Source organism: Amphiura filiformis, chromosome 3, assembly GCF_039555335.1.
Source record: "Amphiura filiformis chromosome 3, Afil_fr2py, whole genome shotgun sequence".
Classification (NCBI taxonomy): Eukaryota; Metazoa; Echinodermata; class Ophiuroidea; order Amphilepidida; family Amphiuridae; genus Amphiura; species Amphiura filiformis.
Genome location: NC_092630.1, coordinates 28,893,735 through 28,915,256, shown reverse-complemented (window position 1 = coordinate 28,915,256; position 21,522 = coordinate 28,893,735). Strand labels below are relative to the sequence as shown.

The following is a 21,522-nucleotide window of genomic DNA, read 5'->3' as shown; positions in this document are numbered from 1 at the left end:
TCAAAGGTTACCACAAAAGAAAACATATATCAAGGGGTCAGTGACATAAAGACGTAACTCCATTTTGGCCATTCTGAGAAAAGCGAGTTTAAAGATAATGGTCCACATTGACTTATGTAGTTAAGTCTATGTTTCATTGGCCATTGATTTCAATTGGGTGCTAAATGGAGTTACTTTTACATGTTTATTGGAAAGTGTTCATGTTTCTGAAAATTTTGATATCAAAATCTCATTTTTACAAAAAATGGAGTTACGTCTTTGTGTCACTGACCCCTCGAAATATACATTTCAACTAGGATAGCCTAATATATAGTTCCTATAAAAGATTTACTTTTGTTTCTTCGTCAAGCGTGAAGATACTTACCATAGATATCACATTTGGATGCGTCACCAGTTGGGCTGGTCTCCACATCAAACGGTGATTTGGGTACATGTCTACCACCATATTTGACTATGATGTTATAGTGGCCTACATCTTTAGGTGTGTAGACAATTTTGTAGGTGCCATCTCCGTTGTCGACTACTTCAGGTTTCACTGGTCTGCCTTCTCCATCCTGATGAAGAAATTAAATAAACAGTTTTTGTTTTTAGTCAAAATTAATATCTGGGTCAAAAGTGTCATCAGGACTTTGGGTCCCAAACTGTGGGTCGCGACCCTTTTGGGGGTCGTGGCCTCTTCCAAAAGGGGTTGCAGGACTTCCCAGAAAAAATTAAAAACATATCACCGTGCATTCAAGTGCAGGGTACCAGCGTATTAGTCATGTAATCTCATATGGTGACCAGGGGTTTCTTTAAGCATATTGCTTAAGGGGTATTTTCAAATTTGTTGGACCCTTTCAATTGTGAATATTTACTCGGAAGGGGTCCAAAACATTGCCCAAGGGGTATTTTTTTATTTTGGAAAACCATTTTAACAATATTGGGTGTTTCTATATTCAAATCTTGTAATATTTGAACGCGTACGTTTTCAAGATTTTGTACGCGTTGGACTTTGAACTCCGGGATTTGAAGGGGTCTGCAAAGTGTGTGAACACGTAAATACGCATGTTTTGTGTGTTAAAGTAAACCCTGATGGTGACAGTTAGAAAACTGAAAAATATAAAGAGTGCTGTACTCTTGTAAAGTGGCTGGTACGAGAGGTTATGGTTATGGCAGTCAATTATTAACGATGACAATATGGATGATGGACTTTGGATAATGTCACTAAAACCATTAATCATGTTTAACTTGCGTATTACTAAACTTTCTGGAACCTGTAACTTACTGTGATGATGATAGAAAGCTCAGCATCTCCAGCTTCTGTTGTATCTACAATGAAGTCTACAGGTAAACTAGCCAAGATGCCAGTCTTCTCTACTCCAGGACCTGCAACCTTCACTTTGGTGGGATCAAATTGTGGATGTACTTGCAGATTCACAGGGCTGTGGAAGAAACAAAGAAGATTCAGATGTCAGCAACAGGACTTAGGGATTTTTTGGATTTATAAAGCGCCTTTCTCCAGATCTTAGAGGACTCACAATCAGATCGCATCAACTAGGTTGCTGCCGAACGGCGCGCACCTATCCGCATTTAGATTGTAACATCGACCAATTATCTGTGCAGCTCCCCAAATTCCATTGGGTGAAGGAACTTTATGATAACCAAAGAACTAATCACCGATTTTAGCGATACAGGAGGAAACCGGAGATCCCGGAGAAAACCTGCGAGAGCGAGCACGGAATCGGGATAAACCAAGTGCACATGGGTCCTTGGGCCGCGCCGGGGCTTGAACCCGGGACCTCAGTGTGCAAATCGAGGGAACTACCGCTGCGCTAACTCACCCTCCCAGCAGAGCATTTGAGTCTCGCTTGCCTAAACTGACAACCTTCATATGTCCCTATATGGACCTCAATTTCCCTGATCAGTGACAAAAGTGAAGGGCTGTGCCCCCCCCCTCCTTGTACACATACTGGTTTAATACTTCTGCCACTCCCTAACGATTGTCCAGTTTGTTGTCATGGCAACCTACCTCTGTGGTATTGGTTTTCCTGCATATTTGATGTCTACTTGTAGTCTACCCTCAGCCTTTGGCACATAGCTGACATCAAAGGTACCATCTTGGTTGTCAATGATTTGAGCCTTCTCTGGTACACCTAAAATTAACCAAACAAAATGGCAAGAAAAATAAGTCAGGGGTATTATTACTGGAATGTGGACAAGTATTTCTTGAAAACTTATAGAGGGTATTCAATAATAAGTCACTCATGACCGAGTCATCCTCATTTAAATAAAATTCTGTCCTCCGTAAGGTGACACAGGCAATTCACATTATAATGCAATAAAACAAGTGATAGCTAGGTATGAAGACCTGTCCCTCTGTAATCTTAAGCTATCTTTACCATTTCAATTGTTACACCGTTCCGGTTGATTTATTGCATGCACTCTATAGTGTAATATTAGGAAAATCGTAAAAACTGAACATTTTACAATTACTTGTCAAATTGCATATAATCATTTTTACCAGATTATCATAAAATTTAAGACTATTTATTGACTATGTAAGAGAAGTCAAACATAAATAGTTCTACAGCCAAGTCATTTTGCTCGCAGAAACCAAATAGACATACTTGTTCATGTCTAAATTTGCCTTGTCATGTTATCTTTGCTCCAGCCAGCTTCGAAGTTTGGCACAGTAAGTTGACCTTGATATACATATTTCGGAACCTTCTACAGCAGCGCTTTACCAAATTAAATTATTACAACTATTTCAATAAGATCAACAAACTTCGCAACATTTAATTTCTGTCATTGATACCATTCACCGCAATCTATGTTACAGCATAAATATTGGGCTGTTCCGGTTGCAATCCATTCACCCCCCTGTATGGAAGACATGACCTTAATCTTCCACACAAGGGGTGTAGATATAAAATGGAGTCACCCATTCATGCAACCCCAAGTCACAATCCCTATGTGGGAGAATAAAGTCATGGCTTCCACAGGGGTGCATGGATTTAAACTGGAACAGCCGATTATTGAGAACATGAACCGAGTCCTTGCCAATCATGTAACTATCCTCAACCTCAAACCATGCCATCACGTTTATATCCTAACATATCACGCTGAGCCCACAAATTGTTGAATTGGCAATCAACTGTGCTATATGATTAGACCTAAATTATCCCAGCTAACTGAATGATGGAAACTTCCTGTATACCTTACATACACACAGCTGTTAGTAAGTATGAATCGTGGCTCCAATTATTGGAATCAACCAGGCAGCTGTCATCAAATTGCCCCCCTCCCCTGTATCAAAAGTCATGATTATATTACGGGGGAACCGGTGATCTCATTTTTGCTCTATAATATCTTGCTGTGGATTTAATCATGTTGAGCATGCAGCAGATACATTCCATACCAAGTCTAGCTATACGGCATCACAGTGAAAAGATGTTGCATGCGCCAATTTATTGGATATCTGTATCAATTAACAAAATACATGTTGATGATGAAAAATATACCAAAACTTAATTAATGAAGTATTGTGACATTTGTGATATGTTTCAATGTTGACAGACCTTGCTTGATAAGGCATGTCAAAACCTGTGTTTTAAGTGTTACTGCAGCTAATCGAATTTGACTACAAAGGAGTTTATTACAGGATTTGCACCATATGTTCAATTGAATTTGAGCGTGACATCAATTTGCTGATGAAATACTGTGAAATGCTAATAATTGCATCTCCATTCAGGTAACCCCACTTGAAATCTACACTCCCTGTGCGGAAGATTTTTAAAGGTCATGCCTTCCATTGAGGGTGTATGGATTTCAACTGGGGTTACTGGGAGACTCCATTTGAATTCACACTCCCTGTGTGGAAGATTAAGGTCATTTCTTCCATAAGGGGTGTATGGATTTTAACTGGAATAGCCCATTTTGGAGCAGACGACCTTAAATAGGTGACTCCATTTGAAATTCACACTCCCTGTGTGGAAGATTAAGGTCATGTCTTCCATAGGGGGTTTATGGATTTCAACTGGAATAGCCCATTTTGGAGCAGACGACACTGAATGGGTGACTCCATTTACAATTCACACTCCCTGTGTGGAAGATTAAGGTCATGTCTTCCATAGGGGGTTTATGGATTTCAACTGGAATAGCCCATTTTGGAGCAGATGACCCTGAATGGGTGACTCCATTTAAAATTCACACTCCATGTGTGGAAGATTAAGGTCATGTCTTCCATAGAGGGTGTATGGATTTCAACTACAATAGCCTCCCAATACTGACCTCTTTCTGGGATGAGAGTGACATCCAATGGTGCCTTGCCTGCCTTGGTAGCATCTACACGGAACTGTGTAGGGACATTGTTCTTCACACCATTCACGGTATCCAAGCCTGGGCCGGAGGCTGTAACCTTGCTGGGGTCTACTGTATCTACTATAACAGGGCGGAAAGGACTTCCTAGAAACAAATAAAAAGGAGATAAAATTAAGTTACATTGTAATACTGATATTGCTATTATTTATTAAAATACATGTACATATGTATTACTCATCCAATAAAATTACATTTGATTGGTCAAGAGAAGGTCAGGTGCCTGCCCTGAGCAATGTTAATGCCCTCTAATTCAGCTTAGCAATCAAATGCTGGAATCAAGTCATGATCATGTTTTTGAAAGATGTTACACATTTTGTTAAATTAATTTATAGGAATACAAGTATTTGTGACTGTATATTACAATTAGATATGCTTGAATGACCCTCTAAATTATGCATTAAATTATACACGACATGCTGCCAAGTAATAAGCGTAAAGTCAGTAGTTTTGAGACACCCTGGCTGTTGAGTTTGTGTTTGATGCGCACCTGAGCAAGACAGTAGTATGTTTTTGTGAATGGGGCATTCTGCAAGCCAGTATTATATCCTTTGTGAATGGGTCAATGACCTATGGTTGTGAAACCTGGACAACAACCAAGTTTTTAGAACAAAAACTCAAGGTAGCACAGCATGCTATGGAGAGGAAAATGCTACAAATTACAAGTAAAAAATGTGGAAATTAGGGACAAAACAAATGCCAAAGATATCATTGAAAGGATCAAAGAGGCAAAGTGGAGATGGGCGGGACACATAGCTCGTAGAGACGACAATAGATGGACATAGAGGTTAACGGAATGGCAGCCAAGAACGGGAAAGAGAAGAAGAGGGAGACAAAAACGAAGATGGCGTGATGACCTCACATCCTATTTGGGAACAACCTGGGCAAGAGAAGCACAGAACAGAAGTAAATGGAAGCTACTTGAGGAGGGCTACATCCGACAGTGGGTGACATAGCCTGTGAGGTGAGGTGAGGTGAGGTGAGGAATGAGGCACAACATGCACAATATGGGGCATTCACAAAGGACATAATACTGGCTTATACAGGTGCGCATCAGCAGCCAGGAGGTCTTGAAATGACCAACTTGAGACGCAATGCCCATTTTGTGGAAGCAGGTCACATATAACAGCCTCTTGTCAATAGAATAGAGTGACAATTCATCACGACTGTGACAACAACCAAACAACTTTGTAACAAGTCCAAACCTTTTTACCAAATTACTGACCTGGGATAGGGTCGTCTGCAAATGTGACATGGACTTCGTAGTCTCCAGGTTTAGTGGGGAAATATTCTACTGTGCAGCTGCCATCCTTGTTATCCTTGCATTCCATCTTGGCCTCTGATGGTCCCTCGATAGCGATGCCCAAACCACCTTTGCCGGCTCCTTTGGTTTCCACGGTGAAGACGGCTGGTTGGTTGGTGACGCCTGTTTCAGACCTGGTCCGTAGGCTTTGCATTTTGAAGCATCGTGGCCGGGGACTGCGTTGACCGTGTAGGGAGATTTGCCGAGTGGCATACCGGCAAATGAAACTTCAACTTTGTGTGGACCTGTAGATGTAAGAGTAGACAATGAAATCGGTCAAGACCATATATTCCTTGAAGGAACAAACTTTTCATCAACAAAGTTGAGGAAATTTACCAATTATTAGCCTCTGATACAGTGTACATTTTACAGCTTGACAATCTGTGTGTTTACACTGAGCACTCTGTATTTTTACCCAGTATTACCTGGTAACCCATCCGATTCAGGCAACAACCAGCACGTTTCTACTGATGCTTAAAATAAGGGTTGTGGTGTGTACCGGAAGTACTGAAAATATTTTCCTGACCCCCAAGCTACTTTTAAGGTCACAATGTGATACATAAAATGTACATAAAAGAAGTTCAACACCCAGCAACCGTTAACCGTTGTGTTTCCACTGACAGAAATACCGGGTGTCACACCGCATGGTCAACCTCATGAGGTGGATCACGGTTGCCGGGTGTCCACACCGCATCACTCTGAACAGATCTGTTTCTCTGGGCACATTAACCGGTAACACTCTAAACTAAACCACATTACCCGCCAACCGTTCCCCAGTAGAAACACGCAGATTGTCTGAGGGTTTGCATACCAACATAAAAGTGTTGAAAGTTTTACACTTAAAATTCCCTTATATTTAAATGTAGACTGATCAGTGTACTGCACCTAAATGTGCTATTCCAGTTGAAATCCATACACCCTTATGGAAGACATGACCTTATAATCTTCCACACAGGGGGTGTAGATTTCAAATAGAGCCACCCATTCAGGTAACGCCATTTGAAATTCAAACTCCCCGTGTGGAAGATTAAAGTTATGTCTTCCATAGTGGGTGTGTGAATTTTAACTGGAATCACCCAATGAATGTCTTTGAAAAAATAGTTACTGGATTGCTGGTGTCCAAGGCCACTGTTACCAGGGATGACCATGTTATGGCATATTGAACTAACTATAAAAATTTATTGCATATATGTTTTTCTTCTTACCTTCTTCTTTGGGTACATATGTGACATCAAATTTCTCATCCACAGGGTTGCCCTGGATGACTGGTTTGACCTTCTTGCCAGAGGGCGCTGTAATATCCACCTTGAACAACTCCTTATCCAATGGTCCAAGCTCCTTTGAGTTGAGGGCAAAGTCAGCTGGACAATCGACGAATACAGCTTTTGGTTTTAGTAGGAAAACAATCAAGAAAAAGGTTAGTGTATGCCAAAATTTGTGATTTCATACATTTTCTATACATTTATTTATAATATGTATTGAAAAAGCTTATCAGAATAAAGATTTCATGTTGCCTTTCCATTTTTAAAAGATCAATACATCAATGTAAAATGCCTAACTAACTATTGTTATTGTAATACGATATCAATTATAGAAACACTTTTCAATTTTTTTAAATATTTTTTCAACAAATTGTTAGTCCACTTATTTTGATTTCCAAATTTAACAAGCAATGTTAGAAGTACACACACAATAAAGCAAAGAGTGCAGTGCAAAATGGATGGTTTGATAAGTGAGAATTAAAACACACAAAAACTAGATAATAGATAACAGATAATAGCTAGATAATATATAATATTGCATGCCAAAAACCCATTCCTATCTAAAACGGTTAAATATGAGTAACACATCAAACCTTATGCTGAATATGGTTTGGTAATGTCAAATAAAAAAATAAGATTTTGAAAACCACAGGATGGGATGCACTTCATAATATTATTCATGCATTGGAAAATTATAGGCAAGATCTGCTTGATCTGATTTGGCAAAACCACAGTGTCAAGAAATTGCCAAATTCTACCCAATCTTTGGGCTCAGATTTATCAAATTCCTTTAACAATGCTAATAAGCTAGATCTCACCAGACCAACATATTTTTAAATTGCACACCATGCCAAATCTTGGTTAAGATTCCTCACCCTTAGTGAACTGATAATATGTATACTGGTAACTCATGACAAAATAGTTATTTTGTTGCCAAAAAATGTATAATTTTTCATAGTTGTAATGTTCTTGAAGATACACTGTTTAACCCACCAACTCCTGTAATATAAGGCAATCTTAGAAGTGCTAACTTTAAAGGAAAAGTATGACAAAAGCGACAGAACTGAAGAACAAATGGTATGCACTTTTAAACAAAGGAGAGATGGTTTCAGAAGAGAAAACAAAAGGAAGCATTGTGTGTCACATAAAGAAATAATAAGCACTGTGAACTATAGCAGAACAGTACAGCAAGTATTGTATAAGCAAATTACCATCATCAAGTCCATTTCCTTCTAGCGCCACCTTGCTTAAGTCAATCGGTTCCTTGACACCCACCATTTTGGGGAATTCCGGGGCAGGATACCCAGCGTAACTAAGATCGATCGTATGGGGTCCTTGTTGATCTGGAGTGTACGTGACTTTGTAGACTTCGTCTTCCTCGCATGGCTCAATTTTGGCATCGACTGGCTTGCCGTCTGGCCCTTTTACAGTACATACTAGCGGCAAATCGCCTTCTTCAACATACGCTGGACCGGCATCGATGCAATCTACTTCAAATGTGCATGGGAAGTCACAGAAACAGCCCGACGTTATACCAGGGCCATCAGCCTTTACTTTCGATGCATCTATCACTTTTGATATAAACGGCGAACCAGGAATGTGTTGCTCTGCGAATAAGATATTGATGTTATAGTCCCCGACAGTCGTTGGCGTATAGAACACCACGCACGTACCATCTCCATTGTCATTACAAGAAATTTCAGATTCACTCGGTCCTTCTACCGTAACACCAAGCCCACCCAAGCCGGCACCTCGTACATCTATGGTGAATTCGGCAGGCTTGTCAACATGTCCGCTTGTTAGACCCGGTCCGAAAGCCTTACATTTGGTGGGGTCGCATTTTGGTGAAATATCCATGGAAATGGGGGCCGCAGTTAGAGGGGAGCCTCCGTAAGTCATGTCGAGAAGGTGAGGACCTTCTTCGTCTGGTACAAATTTGACAGCATATCCGTCTCCAGTAGGCTCCACTCTAACAGGGACTTCTTTGCCAGACGGGGAGGTCAGTTTAGCTTTAAGCTTTCCAAAACCTGCTTTAGATGTGTCCAATTTCACAGCGGCTTCTTTACCTACTTCATCTAAGAGAGGAAAATAACACAATGAAAATCAACATGCAGATGCAAAATCTGTAATTCTATCACAAATGAGTTAGTCATGTTTGATTATATAAAAACACCAATACTTGGGCTATTCCATTTAAAATCACACTCCCCTGTGGAAGATTTTGGAAATATCTTCCACAGGAGAATGTGAATTCAAATGGAATGAGCCCGATAGGTAACTCCATTTGAATTTCATACACCCTCTGAGAAAGATTCAACCTGAATCTTCCACTGAGGGTGGGTGTGTTTCAAATGGAGCTGCCTAATGTGCTCATTCCATTTGAAATTCATACTCCCTATGTGTAAGATATTTCCAAAATCTTCCAAAGGGGTAGTGTGGATTTTAAATGGAATAGATAATTACATTCTGTTATTACTTTGATCTATTCATCAAAATAATATATTGTTATTAACAAGACAAAATATTTTGGTTCCATTCCCACTGTTCTAATCAAAATCTTCCTCCAAATAAATACACCATGCAAATTAATTTCAATGTTTCAGTTCAGTGAGACAATGAGAGCCCAATTGAGCCCAATGGCTACATACACTTCGATACTAGAACACTTTTATGAAATCTGATACATCATCTCACATAATCCAACTGAACTTTCTAAATTAACACTGCAACCCAAAATTGCATGCCAAAATACACAAATTAATCGCCATGACAACTAGTCAGCCATTTTCTCTAACTATACCACACTATTCTTTAAAAATACTTTTAAAAAAAGATGTTACACCATATATTTTAGTTAGGGCATGGAGTCTACATGATTTCTGTTGCATATATATATATATCGAGCCTAGGTACAATTTACACTTATATACATATGAATACCTCAGTGGAAGAAGGGCCCAATTCCAACACTTTACAAAAATGAGTTTGACCCTGCATTTTATTGATAGAAGATGGTTCTTCCTTATGAAAGGGCTCAGATCAACTCTCTAAATAGTCTTCCAAGTACACTTAATCATATAAAATTATTATGCCCAACTCCAACTCCATGACTCCACAGAGTTGGGCCTTTCTTCCACAAATATTGGGAATGTTATGGAGATGGAGTTGGGCCCTTCTTCCACTTAGGTATTCATATGTATAAGTAAATACAACATCATTATTTGTTCTATAATAATTTTGTTTCCGAATGACAGTATTTTTAAGTTGCATGTTCTTGGATACTACCAAATATTAAACAGAAGATAAAGTAGGTATTTCTGGTAATTAGAAACTTTAAAACCTCTTTCTCTGTTCTATCATTTTTCCATAAAGAGTTGATTAGAACTCCATACCCTAATACAAATTATTTCCCTATAATAAAAATACAGAATAGAATACCTCATCATTCCACCCATGACAATTTGAGTATAATTAAGAGATTACCAGAAAAAAACACAGAATTTTGATTACCGAAACAATGAGTTCTCATGATAAATTTGGTTAACTATAATTGTGGTAAATTAATGATGTGAATGGTGTGGTGTACAATGTACTATATGGCAAATTGTGCTCTGATAAATATGTAATAAACGCATGCCACTGAATGGTTAAATTTGGCAGTGCATGGTTTTCTTAAGTGTGTATGGAAGGGAATTGTCACTTCAAGACTTGCAACATATTGTAAGCTGCAATCTGGTCACCATGGCAATGTCTGAAAATACATGATACATGTATCACCAAAGATTTTTCGATGGATTTTAAAACTTACGATGCATTGCAAATCAGTGACACTTTCCCCCAGATCATCTACATGTACTGCGAGTGTGAGGTATTCTATTTGCTGTCTTACTATTCTACTTATGAATATTCATAACCTATGAATATTCATAACCTATTAATATTCATTAAGCGTGCATTCTACCATCCAATACTTACTGTCTTGTAGTCCATCGATCTTGATCTTACTCACATCAACGCTGGGTATTACTCTAACCGGGATGGGGCTCTTGGGAATCTCTTGCCCGGCGTATTTGACTGCTACGGCATATTCACCGGGTTGCTCTGGTGTGTACTGTGCTGTGTAGGTACCATCGCCATTGTCTGTTACCTTGCATGGCATCTCCTTGATTTGTGGACCGTTGACTCCTGGGGCTGAGATTACGTTCACCTCCACAGGTGCTGAAAAAGGAATGAAAGAATATGATGAAAAAGTTGTTTTTTATGTTTTTTTTAGTATACTTTCGTACTACTAGCTTTCTCACATTATATACTTCAATCATTTCTTCATGAAATAAATTATATTTCTCATACAAAATGGAGGGAGCATAGAGCTTAAATCTACATGTCATCATCATGATCATGATGATGATCATAATGATCATGATCATCCTCATCATCATCATCATCATCACAATTTCCCACAAATTATTGCTTTGAAATGAAGAGAATAAAAATCTTAAGGATTTTGTAAGAAAAATTAATGCTGCAGTGGAAAGAAATGAAACAATTGTAATAACAAGCCTTTGATACAATTGATCATATCTTAAAGTATATGCTGCAAGAACTGGAGCATGGTTATCTTAAGTTCTCGGTGTACTGTAAGGATCTTGATTGCCCATTACATATTTTGTAAATTTGAAAGGAACAATAAGAGATTTTCTGTATAACATATTTTGTCTAATTGTTCCACATATCCAAAAAGCATAAATAAGTCAATTTAATCACAATAGCACTCATACCAATTGAATTAAACATTGCATAGAAATGGCCAACTGCTCGCTTTCGCATATCAACCATGGTTTTGGAATTTGGCGCCTTACACATTCACCTGTCATTTTTTCCTCTATTAGATTGCTTTTACATAAATTTGCCAAAATCTGAATTTTGATGAGTTTCGGGGTTTTCTGGCTTAGCAAGCCACCAATTGTCCCTTTAATGGGTGGCATTCCATTTTTGTTCCCTGGGTTTCAGACTTTGACATACTTGGTCTATATACCTACCTTTACCAGCCTCTCTACAATCCACTGTGAAGTGTGTTGGTTCATGTGCCTTGACTTTGTTGGGTTCGACTCCTGGTCCATAAACTTTGACCTTGCTGGCTCCTGCACCTACATTGACCTGTATCAAAGAGTGATTAAAGAGTCAGTATACTAGTAACTATAAAGACCATTACATACAGATAATATCACTGTAACGTATATATTAAATTGCTCCCTAGTAATTATGTATCTAGAAACGAGATAATGTGGTTACAGCCAACTGCTCTGACAATCCACTATTCTACACCGAAAGTCCTTTAATTCTGAGACCCACTTTTTCAAGCACTTATTTGCTCTTACTGAAGTAAGGTTTACGAGAAAAATATATCCTTGCTATTATGTTCGAAGCAATTTGGATCTTTAAAACAGCAGACTGTAACCATAATTCTTAGTACCATTCTCTATTCTGTACAATTTAACTCCCTGGACACTACTGTCATCTAACAGCATTTCTGATTTAGAGGTTAATAACTGCGCATCGGTTATTTGGAGGGCATTGTGAAATATCTAAACATTTTGCCTTTGGAACCGAGGAATATCCCGAGGGGCGTAGCCCCGAGGATATTCCGAGGTCCAAAGCAAAATGTTTAGATTTTTCACAATGCCCGATATATTACCGATGCAAAGTTATTAACCTCATTCATAACCGTCACTTTAATCTCTTCCCCTTACAAAATAACACAAAATTTTGCTCAAAAAGTTTATAAAAATAGATGATTTTTACATCTTGCCTTTCCAAAAATCGATCAGGCTAAAACATGACGACCAATAACAAAAGTGCGTATCACAATCTGTGCAAAATGGTAGCGCACAACAAATACGGCACCGGCGCGCGCGCAGTTTGTTCGACGCACAACAACATGCAAACGCCGGTCAATTGTATGCGACATTGGAACAATTACGCATTTTGCGGTCAATTGTGAGATATTAATGACCTCGATTTGCGTTCAAGCGTTTTCACAAATAACTAAATGTAATTGGATCGCACACATCGCGTTTATTAAAGAGGTTATGAATGGTTGATAACATGTAATGCTCAAATTATGACTAGGCTTTAAACTATTTATGGTCAAACTTGCAGATGATCTTATTAATACCCTCCTTGATTGGTTCAAAATTGGACACAATATTCCTTTTGGCCAATCGGCAGAAAGTTCTCATGGGGTTAACTTGTTATTACACTCTACTTGATTGAATACTCACACCTTGATCAGTGGCGTAGACAAACAGGCCACCATGATATCAATTTTAGGCCTTTTTTGACTATTTTAATCAAATTTTCTCCCTTAGAATCACCTTGCTCCCCTGGTCCCCTCAAAAATTCCTAATTACTCCACTGACCCCAACTTACTATCATCACAAATATTACTGGAATACCAAATTTGTTTTGAATGCAACATTAAAGCCATAATGTATGAGCATATAGAATAAATTGGTTACTTTTTTTCAAACCTGACTTTTTGGTATATTTGTATTTTGTAATGTTTACACATATCCAAATAGAATCAGCCAAATTTGTTGGGTTTGTCAGGTCAACAGAGTTATTTGAATATGTCGTAACTAGGATATTGTAACTAGGATATTATTGCCCCCCCCATTGAAGTCCAAACAATTAAACGGCCAAAATAGTCATTTAGCTGTATTTCATTGCACCTCATTACTTTGGCTTTGGACAGAAACTTTTCCTGACAGTTAGTAATATAGTTTCATCATTTTTGGTAAAGAATAACAAAATAAAAATTTGTTGAAAATTGTACATTATGGCTTTAACATAACTTCAGTTTCATTGTTTAACTAAGATTTACAGTACTTTAAACAAATAGGAATACAACAATTGAACACCGATACAACTATATATTGGTAAGCTTCGATCAAAGCTTCACAGATATTCACAAATACATGTATTGATGAAGTTTGTTTACATGTCTTGATAAAAGAATACAATTTTTGTATAATGTACATTTTAACAAAACTTATGCTACATATATGATATAACATTTAGTGCAACTCCATGCTTCAGGTGAAAAGAGAGCTAGAAATTTGGATTGCTTAGAAGAACTGTCACTTGAAAGAATATGTGACCATGTTGTTTCTATACGAATACAGTAGAATACTAAACTAAACACTTAAAGATAATAAGCAGTGTAACAACCAGCCCACCATTGCATACAAATTTCACTAACTATCCTGACTATAAAAGAAGAATTCTTATTAAAAGCAAAGATAACATACAATACAAATTTCAGATAACAAAACAAAATTCAGATAACAATACAAAATTCACATAACAAATACTCAGGAAGACAAGTTGAAGCAAAGTTTTTAAGAACTACATGAAAAAAATATATTGCTTATTATACACATAAATCATACAAGTGGCTGCTTTTAAAATACAACAATACTGATCAATCTTAATGGGATCCATACAGCCCTTTCTTGTCTACTTAAGGGTCTTTTAAATTTGAAAGCTCTCATTTTTAATTTTTGTAATTATAACACTCAAACATAAATTCTAGACAGTTCATTGGCTGATTTTCATTCAATATTTTTACAAGAAACAAACATTTGACAGTTTTTGCCATTCCAACTATGCACGTTAAGCACTTTCGAACGTCAGTTGCCTATAGCTATTAGACTCACCAATTCTGACGTGGGTACATAAATAAATAACCAAATATGAATTATGTAACAGCAGAACTTGGTGTTGCGTTGGGGCAAAATGAAGAAAACATATTCTTGAAAAAATTATAGAATTTATGTATGAATGATATAAAATAAATATTAAACTGATGTCATGGTAATAAAATCCCTCTGTGAAAGATAGAATTTGTTCCATTTCACTCACCGCAGCAGTTAGTGAAATGGAACCATCTTTCACCTCATGATTATACTTCTGTCATTACACAAAAAAATAGACAATTACTTTTTGGCTTAGAAAAATATGAAATTGTCTTGAAAAAAAATACATAACTTTGTGACTAAGCTGGGAAGCATAATGGGAAGATGAATGTTTAAATTTATAGCATCTTTCAAAATGGTGTGATCATGTTCACTTTGGAATGGGGAAAGCCTGATCCTTTGTTCAACTCGTAATAACTAAGTGAGACTCATAAAATTGTGAACTGATATAGAATGGTGTACACACAGTTGGGTGCAGTACCTATGCTAATTGGCGTAAAACATGACAGGAGTCTGTTTTAGTGAATTTATGTGTGCAGAAGTTTGGGCTGTAACAAAAAAGTGAATCATTTTCTCCTATTACGAATTGAACAAAGTATAGGCCTGGTGTACAAGATGCCACTGAATGGTACATTTAAGAAGAGACTGAAATAATTATTTTTTAGATATGATAAAGACACAAAAAATTTGGCATCAGGAACACTCTGTCTTGTCTCAAGTTGAGAGTAACACCATGTTGGATTTTCCTGTGGTAGATTTGAATCGGTGAGTTTGCACGGTTGCGTTACAGGCCATATGGACAAATCGCCCTTCTACATGTGTTTTGCAGGATTACGTTAGCGCATGCAATTCGAATCTGCTACTGCAAAACCCAACATGGCGTTATTCTCAACTTGAGACGAGACAGACTATAGACCTGTAATTATTACTACCGTATTCATTCCAAGAAGCGCCCAGGGTGCTTAACAAAGTCATTCTGAATGGGCGCTTATTTTTTACCTGGTTTGCCTTATTTTTTCCTAACAGGCAAATAAATTTATGTACATTATAAAAGGGTCCTGAGACGTTCCAGTAGCTTTTCTGATGCAGAAAATGTAGTGCAAGTTTACACAGGACTTCTAACCCCCAGCTATTTCACTGTATCGGCGTCTATCCGTCACTTCAACAGTCTATGCTTCAACATTAATGGTACCCTTTAGGAAAATATCCCAGGTGGGCGCTTATTGGGGCATGGGCGCTTATTGGAATGAATACGCGGTACATGCAAGAAATATAGTCATGTAAGGAATGTAGCCATGTATTGGAGCAGATTGCGGATGTAGGACCTACATTGTAGGTGTATGTATATCTGCATAAGCAAATACTGAGAGTTCAGCATTAAAAAATATGTAGCAAAAGAGTATTCTTTACAAAATGATGAAAAATATGTACTGAATATGATGGGCTTGATGAAGCAAATGTGGAAGAAAAGGATGCTTATTCACAATCAGTTTAATACAACTCAACACATTACCATGAATTAGACTTACTCTCACTGGTATTTTTTTAAACTATTTGGGTGTGTTCAAATTAAATGTTTCATAATTTTCTGATTCTTAATTTTAACATTACAATTATGACTTACAGTAAGCCAAAAAATTAAGGTACCAGTTGTGTTCACCCCTGTATATCCTAAATAAAGACAAATGTGTCAAAATTAAAACAAGCAGATACGAAATAAAAAGTTGCACTTTTGTCTTCAATGAAAGCACAATGCTAGTTTTTCGTGCTAATCAATGAAAGCACAGCACTAGTTATCTTGTTCGCGAACGCTTTGTGTACAAATCAATAGGGCATGTAATGTGGCAAACTGCAACTTTTAAATTAGCATATTGCCTGGGGTTTTGGATCGAAGTGTCTTTATTTTTTAAACAATGTCAACGAATGAGGTCTTAAATTCGAGCTAAAAGATGTAGCTATTGGCTGTTGGTTCCAATTATGCATATCTGCCTTTGTTTAGGATATACAGGGGGTGAACGTATCTGGTACCTTAATTTTTTGGCTTACTGTATATACTTGATGATTATAATAATGATTAAAAAAAGGCACAGAGGCAAAATGGCTAAAGCAAAAGTATAACACATTGTTATATATTTACTCTCAAACATGTAGTCTCACCAACAGTCTGCTTTTATATTTGAAGCTGTATTGATTGATTCCACAAGAGACCAGTCTTTGGTAAATATACAATATACATACTACTTTTCTGGAAGTGTCACAGATTGTCATAGATTTGTCATATTACTGAAAGGATATGTATGGCCTACGTTATTTTGCATACATTATTTGTCTCAAATTTATTTCCTTCAGAAAGTGCATATTACGTTATCCAAAACAATCCTACCAAAACTATTATATCATCAGTATTATATGCCTTTGCATATCTTTATACATTGGCAGAACCAGAAAAGGCACATGTTCCATATAAATGTGATTATTTTTCAAATCCTAGATCATCACCGACATTCATTCATATCTGCGAGTTAATACGTGCCCGTGATATAATGACACATGTGATTGATAGAGAGCCAGCAGGCGTAAACAACAACAACGACAGCTACTCGGCACAACATACATCAGATATAAAACTAGAGCGGTTACCACACCATAGCTGAACCATAGGGCTTCAGCAGTATAATGTGGTAAGAAGTAGGACAATCGCGTTTTGAAAGATATTACACCTTAGTTTTATGAGCTGGTGCGCCTCCAGCATAAAACAGCTACCATTCCCTTAATTCCACGAATAAACCTCCAATTTCTCACAAATTTAATCTCTCAAATATGTTCCAAATCTATGACAATTTGTTCACTTTGCCTGTTTTTATAAATAAGCTTAAAGCAGCAGCAACTATGGGGTTAGGGTACATATTTTGCTATGTAGAATGATTGCGCATATGTCTGTCGTTCCTTACCTTATCCTCGCCCACCTGAAGACAGTAAAATATTGGATCAAAAAGCCACAAGGCCGATTTAATTCGGGAACACACACTATGAAATGTTTGCATTGTAACGTACAGCAATCGAAGCCATGAATAGGCATGTTTTAACATTGTCATTTATGTCGCTCTTTTCTTACATTTAAAGCTGATGTTTTCAATATGAAGTTTGTGTTTTTCTCATCTTTTTTCTTTCAAGTTGATAACTTTAATGTAAATTTAATGTAAATGTAACCTAATTGTTATCAGTGTCCATATTTAATTAAATAATTGAATGAATTATTATGTCTAAGATTTGGGAGCATATTGACTGTTTGGAGCACAGAAATGTAAACTGCATGGATTGCTTGGTGCACAAAGGAGTTTTAACTCCTTTGTGCCCCAAGCAAAAACTGCTAAGTCAAACAAAGGCAGTTAACTCTTTTGTGCTCCAGGCAGCTAATTCAGTTAGCCCTTGTGTGCTCCAAGTAATGGGCTATTCCATTTAAAATCCACACTGCCCCTGTAGAAGATTTTGGAAATATCTACCACAGGGGGAGTATGAATTTCAAATGGAATGAGCACATTAGGCAGCTTCATTTGAATTTCATACACCCTCTGAGGAAGATTCAACCTGAATCTTCCACAGAGGGAGGGTGAGTTTCAAATGGGACTGCCTAATGTGCTCATTCCATTTGAAATTCATACTCCCCCTGTGGTAGATATTTCCAAAATCTTCCACAGGGGTAGAAAAATCGACACATACACTACAAACTATGAAAGCTTTTATACCGGTTCAATCAAACCATAACATTGTACAGGGTGTCCAAATGATTAGTACCCATCATGTGACAGTTCCATCATATTTGTGACACATTAAGGCTGGGCACTATGCGTCTCTTTAATCTCTGTCTATAAACTTCAAGTGGCACAAATTTGGTAAATGGTTGTGGTTGTGGCATGTAATGGAGATAATCATTGAGACACCCTGTATCTAACTGTGTCATCATAAAACAAAAAATCAACATTTTCAAACCAATTTTTCCCCGCAAAATCTCACCTTGTATGGACTGTTAGGTATGCTAACTCCTCCCCATGTGATAGCTACCGTGTGTTTCAATGGCTCCTTTGGTGTGTAGGACACAGCATAGGTACCATCTCTGTTATCCATGATGGCTGGTTCCAGTGGGTTGCCCCATTGGTCATGGATCAAGACGCCTAGCTCACCTTTGCCGCCTTGTTTGGCATCCACAAAGAATTCTGTAGGTTTGTTGATCTCGACGCCGTCTTTCTCCAGACCGGGTCCATATGCCACAACCTGAAGAGTGCATCAAGGTTCAAAAAATCATGTAGTATTTTTTTACAAGAATAACTACCAGTTCTTGACAAACACTTTGTTATAAACTCAGTGATTCTTATTTACAAAAAAGCGGGTCGTCTAACTTAAATTCTCATATCAAATCGAGCTTATATTTTTGGACTAGATACAACCTTGAGGGGCACTGACATGGAAATGTGGTACAGGTATGTGCAGGTATGTGTGTCCCATTTTCAGGCTCCTTGGCAGTTCCAAAGATCCCCAGTTAGGGAACCTTCTCCAGTTCTTTAGCTTCACTTTGTAGCTCTTGAGCTATGATTTGGTGAAATTTTGAATTTTCATAGCTCTACCACTAAAATTTGGCCCACTTTTAGTTAATTATACCCAAAACATATGTTGAAATTTCACTTCAAAAGTCCCTATTTTGCCGGAAAACCAGTTCTTAGTTCCAAAATGTGGCGCTCTGCACATCCCTACCAAAATGACAAATGTTGAGTGTCCCCACGATAGGACTTTGCATTTGCTACACCAATTATCAATCAAAAAAGAACGAGAAATAGTTGATACTTTTACTTTTCCTTTTTGAACATTGGACTTTTTTTGGCTTCCACTATAATCATGAAATGATAGTGAAGGCAATGCCATATCTAGTCATACTTTAAGCTGATCATCACTTAAACAATACATGACATTGAATAATCTGCACTCCCAAAATAGACTTACTGTGATTATGAGGAGCAAAATTGTGTTTCTGCTTTATTTCTATATTCCACCTGACCTTTTATCGTAACTTCCAGTCAGGGAGTGCAATTGCACCGCAAGTTGAAAAAACGTTACAAAACCTTCAGAATGTTGCGTACTGATTTAGCTTAAATTCTGTGACCTACCTTAGAGGCATCAAATCCTCCCTTATTTGGTACGATCTGAGCCATGAATGGACTGTTGACAATATCTTCCTCATCGCATGTGATATGGATAGCGTATTCTCCGGGTGCGGTTGGGAAGTATGACACTTCACATGAACCGTCTCCGTTATCTTTGCACTTGATCTTAGCTTCTGATGGTCCCTCAATGGAGAAACCTTCATCAAACAGAAAACATTTGTGAGTATGATTTGAAACCAAATAATTGAACTTTGGAATTTGAAAAGTATAAATCATGTTGGATCTAAGGCTGTGTTAACACATTTCTTTGATGACTTCGATCACAATTTTTTATTTTGTCAAAAATCTTTAAAAAACAATAATCTAAGCTAGTTGACCAGACAGTAGACATTTTCTTCCATGATGGAAAATCTGCCATATTGGGTTGTCATGAATGGGACCAAAATAGTTAGTGTACCTCAATCAGCATTTAAAGTGAAAGCCCCACTTTTGGTTCAAGTTCCTTAGGGAATTAATCAAGGTTAAAATTTATCCATGTAAATTCTGTTCTATCTGTCATCAAAGTAACAGATGTATTGCCAGTTCTTCTGTGGAGAACTGGCCAGACCGGGGCTACCTGTTTAAGGTTTAAATCCCAAAATCAAAAGATAATCCCCACTACAAAGTAATTACAATGGTTTATGATAATATGAGAAGTAGCGATCAGAATGCATAGTTAACCTGCTGGCAGCTCAGAGCTCCCAAGTATACTATTTTTAATCTCCATGAGACACAGGCAAACATGATGTATGTAGTCCTGACTTTCTTAGTCTGACCTTTAGTGATATACACTTACCAAGTGCTCCAGTAGACCCATTAGTCTCCACGGTGAAATCGCATGGTTCGCCCACGACACCTCCCTCCAATCCAGGCCCAAAGGCCCTCACGTTGGACAGTGGAGGCTTAGCCTCGGGAAGGATGTTCACCTTGAATGGAGACTTGGGGATCTCTTCTTTACCGTACTGAATGACCACTGTGTACTGGCGGGTTGGAAGGGCTTGTATTTACACGTGTACAAGCCATCGTCGTTGTATGACACTTCCACTGGTTCACCGATTCCGCCTAAATTCAACAGGCATATAAATTGACATGTTTAACATAACAACAACAACAACAATATAATGAATAATATTTTTGACTAGTTTGATGATTCTATTAATGATGACGTGCAAAATATTTTTTTTGTTAAGTGCACAAACTGGTTTTTGGGAATGAAATCTATTAGTTTCTTTGGTGAATCAAGCAAGCAAAAAAACTGAAATTGTAAACTACGATCATTTATATTGATTATGCAAATGCAGAAAACTGTAAAATCTAAAATGGGGAAAAAAAACTCATGCAAATATCTTAATTAAACTGTATTTGATAATCAAATAGATAATAAAAGTATAAAGTACCAAAAGACCCATAATATATTTCAGGTTTGTTTCAGTCACCATAAATTTCAAAAGGATACATACCTCCCCCATCCAGGATCAAGATATCAAACGGTACATACTTAACAAGGGATACAAAACTTAGGGTTTAATTAATTACAAACCATACTGGTACATTGTTATTATATTATATTATTGGGGAACTGAGATGCGGATGATTGGTCCGGGTCAGAACAGCATACCCATGGTTAAATCAGGAACACCAGCAACAAG

General features: G+C 37.6%; 1 protein-coding gene across 1 annotated transcript in view; it reads right to left on the bottom strand.

The window, feature by feature from the left end:
• LOC140148320 (filamin-A-like) overlaps positions 1-21,522 on the bottom strand; it is a 204,290-nt gene that overhangs the window by 95,299 nt on the left and 87,469 nt on the right. The window contains 14 exon segments of the mRNA XM_072170228.1: positions 365-554; positions 1,265-1,421; positions 2,009-2,132; positions 4,270-4,443; positions 5,582-5,791; positions 5,794-5,904; positions 6,865-7,041; positions 8,133-8,996; positions 10,897-11,139; positions 11,961-12,078; positions 18,693-18,950; positions 19,838-20,031; positions 20,670-20,858; positions 20,861-20,935. Of these exon segments, the coding sequence (XP_072026329.1) occupies positions 365-554; positions 1,265-1,421; positions 2,009-2,132; positions 4,270-4,443; positions 5,582-5,791; positions 5,794-5,904; positions 6,865-7,041; positions 8,133-8,996; positions 10,897-11,139; positions 11,961-12,078; positions 18,693-18,950; positions 19,838-20,031; positions 20,670-20,858; positions 20,861-20,935 (3,084 nt within the window).